The sequence below is a fragment of the Miscanthus floridulus genome, chromosome 13 (assembly GCF_019320115.1).
Source record: "Miscanthus floridulus cultivar M001 chromosome 13, ASM1932011v1, whole genome shotgun sequence".
Taxonomy (NCBI): domain Eukaryota; kingdom Viridiplantae; phylum Streptophyta; class Magnoliopsida; order Poales; family Poaceae; genus Miscanthus; species Miscanthus floridulus.
In genome coordinates this window covers 38,835,092-38,840,150 of record NC_089592.1, presented here as the reverse complement: position 1 = coordinate 38,840,150, position 5,059 = coordinate 38,835,092, and the positions used below count along the sequence as shown (strand labels likewise).

General features: G+C 60.5%; 1 protein-coding gene across 1 annotated transcript; it reads right to left on the bottom strand.

The window, feature by feature from the left end:
- Window positions 1-1,220: 1,220 nt before the first annotated feature.
- On the bottom strand, window positions 1,221-4,263 carry LOC136499746 (uncharacterized). Its single transcript, XM_066495289.1, has 4 exons — window positions 3,967-4,263; window positions 2,646-3,262; window positions 2,040-2,560; window positions 1,221-1,243 (listed from the first exon to the last, which is right to left on the bottom strand). The coding sequence occupies exons 1-4, from the start codon at window positions 4,261-4,263 to the stop codon at window positions 1,221-1,223; spliced, it is 1,458 nt and encodes a 485-aa protein (XP_066351386.1).
- Window positions 4,264-5,059: the final 796 nt, after the last annotated feature.

Here is a 5,059-nt window from a genome sequence, read left to right as displayed (position 1 = left end):
GAAGGGCAAAATCTTCACCAACGCTTGGAACATAGAACAGCTACGTCGTTTCTACCCTTAAATTTCCAAACGTCGTTTACATTGTTTCTTCACCAATAAAGAAGCGTTCTTAGTTGTTATAATTTTTTGAGGAACCCCCATCAAGGGGAACCTACCCCCTTATAGACAAGTCGACTGTATAGAACCTAAGGACAGTACGATCGTCTCAAAGGCGAAAAGGCCGGCCGAGCCGTGAGAACGGCCCACGCCTCTAGGCTACGGCAGCTCCCTCACCACCTTTTCACCCAAAAGGACAACGTAGGCTCCGAGGAAGTTCTGTACAGAGATCTTGTCTATCGATAGGGGCTCGACGTCTCAATAGCGCTATAAGGAAGACTCGGCTCTGCCTCTGCAAAGCCGAGCCTCCCTCGGGGGCTAAAAAGGGGAACCCCCTAAGTCCCGAACACTGTTTGTTAATGATCTTTCAAAAAATTTCTACGCCAAACTCTCTCGCGCTCCGACGGGACCTTCACAAGAAACCCAAAAGACCAAAAGCTTATCTCAAGGCCAAAGGGCCGGTCGAGTCATGAGAACGGCCTACGCCTCTAGGCTACGGCAGCTCCCTCACCACCCTTCGCCAAAGGACGGCTTAGGTTCCGAGGGATTTCTTTGCGGTTCCCAAGATCGAGACAGAGGGCATAGGCTCAGAAGTAGAACAGAAAACGGTTAAAAGACCCACGTACGCAAATACTTTAAAGGCCTCAACGGCCACAAAAATGTCACGATACGGCAACTAACTCAATTCGGTTACATGGCCCCTTTCGGCCTAGGTCAAAGCTCAAGGATCGGCGGCCAGCGTGGGAGGGACCACCTCTTCTTCAAATAGACCAGCCAGCGCTGTGCCAGGTGCCTCGGCCGCCTCCAACAGCTTTGCGACCTCTGCGTCAGCTTCCTCGTCATCTTCTAGCAACACATAGCTGTCGCTGACAGCCTCGAGGTTGATAGCGTACTGCGAGGAGACGACGGCCAGGGCGCGCTTGACGCCCAGTGTGCAATGCCCCCCGGAGCCTCTCGTGGATGCGGCCGCTCAACGCAATCAGGCGGCTCCCAAGGGAGCTGGCCGATTGGACCCCCTCGACGTCTAGGGCCTCGCAGGCGGTACGGACTGCGCTGCGCAGCGCCTTGTGCTCCTGGACCTCAACATCCAGCGTCGCTTGCGCTGCAACGGAGGCCTCAGCCGCCTAGGAGGCCTCTTTCTCCAGATCTACATCGCAACGAGGGGTCAGGAGTCAAACGTGAACCAGAACAAAAAGAACAAAGAGCACGATTCGGCGGAACTTACCCTCGGCCTTGCTCTTCCAGTCTAAGGCCTCGACCCGAGAGGCCTCGGCCGCCTTGGTAGCCTCGGCCAAGGCGACTTTCGTCAGCTGATGCTCGCTCTGCTCCGCACCCAGCTGCCCGGCTATGGCCTTGGCAGAGGCCGTCGCTTCTTGGGCCCGAGACCTGAAGGCGTCTCGCTCCTCCTCCAGTTCCTTGATCTTCGCTACTAGAGGGGCAGACTGCTCCTTAGCCGTGGCCAACTCGGCCTGAATGTCAGCACAACGAAGGCGGAGGTCCTCCACTTCCGCACTTCGCGTCGACAAAAGCCCCTAAGCATCAGTGAGTAGGCCTTTCTACCACCGGAGCTGGTCCTAGATATCCCTCTCCCTTCGTAGGAATACCGATTTCCCAAGGGATCGGGTCTCAAGCTCCTAAAGGGGCAAAACAAAAAACGCGCGTCAAACATTGCGAGGGGGCTCGGAGAGGAAACAACGCAGCATGGGAGAGGAAAGTACTTACCTGGGTGACACCGGGCAAGTCCCGTCCCATAATAGTCATCGCTGTCTGCAGCGACCGCACTGCCAGTTGGCGGTACTGCTCGAGGGTATCCCACCGCCCCCCCTCTACGATATCTTCAAGGGCGAACACAGGCTCCCCCTCGGGATCAGCCCAGTCCCGCCAGAAAACACACGGGAAGTTCCACCCACGGGGCTCGGGCCGTAGCCGGGCAAGGGCCGAACTCCCCTCGGCAGGATCTGGGACTGGCTGCTCCGTGGTACTGGCCGCCTCGACGTCCGCCGCCTCCTTCCCTGGGGAGGAATCAACAGACGAGATTGTCTGAACCAGGGGCGGCACCAAAACTTGCTCCGTCTCCACCTCCATCGCCTCGGCCTCGACGGATCTAGGGGCTCCGGCCTCTGCCATCTCTACCTCGGTGGCCCCGGCGTCCACCGCCCTGACTTCGGAGGCCTTAGGGGCTTCGGCCTCACCCTCAATGGCCTCGGCAATGGTGGATGCCCCAGCCTCCTTCGCCCCAAGACTCATGACATCACGAGGCGTGGGCTCCTCCTCCTCCACTCGCTCCGCGGCCGCCTCGGCACCCTTTTCCTGGGCAGCCGCCTCCTCCGAAACGGCCCTGCCCAACGCCGCGCCACGCTGCACGCCAGCCTGTGCCTCCGCTGTCTGATGGGCGGAGGAGCTAACGTTCACCTTGAGCGCCTTACGGGGCGCCAAGGCAGGATCTTCCACTAGATGCTTCTGGCTGGAAGCAAAGACACTCCCAAGGTCAGCATGCGACCAAGGGACAAATAAGAAGTACTATGGACTCCACCAGAAAAGACGCTCACCGCGAACGGGGATGCAGCCGCTTCGACACCGCCAGCCTCCTCTGCAACGGCGCCAGTGGTGGCAGCAACGCGGCCTCGGTATCCACCGGTGCCAGCTGGCCCCCGCCGGACCCTGGCACCTCCTCGACCCTTCGTGGAGACGATGGGGTTGGCCCCACCGTCGCTCGCTCCACCTCCACCGTTGAACCCATCGGGCTGACGGCACGCTCCTCCGACACCCGTGCCTCGGGCATGTCGGCCTCAGCCCCAGGATAGGCTGCCATCGGCCCCGGGACACCTCCTCCTCCTAGGGGCGTCCGGCTCCTTGCCGGCGCCCCGGGCACCATCTCCCTAATGTCGGGGAGGTGTTCTAGGCAGGCCGTCCCCACCTCGCGCCCGCCGCCATCGCCCGAAGAATTCGACACCGACGATGAGGGAGACGGCTCCAATGGGAGACCATCGAGCTTCTGACGCCGGCGACGGGCGTCTAGCTTTTCGCGCACGAGGAGCTTCTTCGTGCGCTTCGCCTCCTTGGCATCTTTCTTCTTCTTCTCCTCCTCGGTGCGTGCCCTGTTCACGGCTCGCAGCTGGGCGTCCTCAGGAATGGGCGACGGGGAGTCTCGCACGTCCCTTATCCCCTACGGGAACGACGAAGTAAGATAGCAGACAAAAAAGGTGGAAAACAAGAAGGCCGCGAAAGCGTCGGCAACATCCAACTCACCAGTGAGATGTACCCCTGCGACGGGCGCATCGGGAACGGCATCAAATCGTCGATCTTCGGCTTCCCGTCTACCGCCTCTCTCACCCGACGCAGGGTCTCATCGTCGGTAAGGGCGAAGGCGGACATCTTGATACCGGCAATCGGGTTGCGCGGGGTCATCTCGAACAGCCGCCGCCGCCGGGCCATCAGCGGCAACACCCTCCGGCGGTGAAAGGCCGCCACAACCACGGCCGCCAAAAGGCCACGGTCATGTAGCTTCCCCAAGGCCCGCAATAGCGGTTCTAGCCTGGGCTGATCAACCTTGATGACGCCATATCCCCACTTCTCTGGTTGACTCTCTACAACCTGCCCGGTATAAGGAGGAAGTCCTCCGTCATCGTTGCGGAGGTAGAACCAGCCGTCATACCAACGACGGTTGGACGATGACAGCTAGGCCGGGATGTAGAGGGACTGCCGGTCTTGGCGCACGTGAAGGGTGCAGCCGCCGGCCCTCTGCACCTTCTGAGCCCCCCTCGTTCCCCCCGGCTTGGTGGTGAACGTCGCTTGGAACAAGTGGAGCCACAACTCCCAGTGGGGAGCGATCCCCAAGTACCCCTCACAGATGGCGACGAAGATGGCCACCTGCGCGATGGAGTTGGGGCTGAAATTGTGAAGCTCCACACCGTAGTAGTGCAGGAGCGCCCGGATGAACTTATCCGCTGGCAACCCGAGGCCTCGCTCGTGGAAGACGACGAAGCTCACCATGTAGCCGTCGCGCGGCCTCGGCTCCGACTCATCCCCCGGAGCAATCCACTCCGGCTCGTCAAGGTCGGTGATCGGGCGAAGAAGACCGGCCTCCACGAGCAACTGTAGCTTCTCCTCCATGACGTCAGACTGCTCCCAGGGATCTGCCAGGAGGATGATGGGACCACCAGCCATTGCACGGTGGAGGTCGCTGCTACGGTGGTAATCTCTCTCTCTTTCTTTCAGTCTCTCGCTCTCGCCCTTCTCCTCCCCGGCGCTCTATGCTCTCAGCAACGGCATAGGGGCAGCGAAAGCAAATGCGGAAAAGGTAAGAAGGGGGAGGGCGAGGCTCTTTGCGTATTTATGCAGGGACGAGACGAAACCACCGGGCGACGAAATCGAGGAAGTTTCCCCAAAAAATCCGACGTGGTTATCCAGATCCGGTCTTATCGCCCACGCGCCCACTCCCTCCTCATTAATCGCGCGTGCAGGTACGTCCCGTCGGCTGACGCCACGTCGCGTCCGACCACAATAGCAGCAGGCGCTGTTTCGCCTCCCCGGAAAAGCTGCCTCAAAAGACACGCCTGCCGTTATCAGCCGTAGGGAGAGAAATAACCCCCCCGATTCCTTTCAGGCAAAGGAACTGGGCACCGAGCCCGCTATGGTCCAGGGGTTCGAAGGCTGGGCCCTTAGGGGTTTCGACAGCCGCCCCAGGGCAACAGAGTCAGGGGCGACTACAGGCGAGCCTATACGAGGCCGAGGCCCAAGCAAGCGAAATGCTTGGGACGCCCTGTGTCGTGTCCGAGACCGGTAGGGAGGTCTCCGAATGGGATCCCACCGTAGGGAGGCACCGAGCCACCGAGGCCCAGCGAACGGCCTTGGCACCCACTAGAGAAACCCTCTGGTACTCTTGGAGTGCATCTCCGGACCGCTAGCCGACCCCCAGCGAACAGGGTACGGGCCTCCACTCGGACTTACCCGATAACAGCTC

What these genes read in the sequence shown, in the direction of transcription:
- LOC136499746 (XM_066495289.1), bottom strand. Translation starts at nt 4,263, where the DNA reads ATGGCTGGTGGTCCCATCATCCTCCTGGCAGATCCCTGGGAGCAGTCT. An exon ending in CGGCTGCATCCCCGTTCGCG is followed by an intron (nt 2,561 to 2,645) that starts GTGAGCGTCTTT and finishes CTTTGCTTCCAG; the next exon opens with CCAGAAGCATCTAGTGGAAG. An exon ending in CCCAGATCCTGCCGAGGGGA is followed by an intron (nt 1,244 to 2,039) that starts GTTCGGCCCTTG and finishes GTTGCGATGTAG; the next exon opens with ATCTGGAGAAAGAGGCCTCC.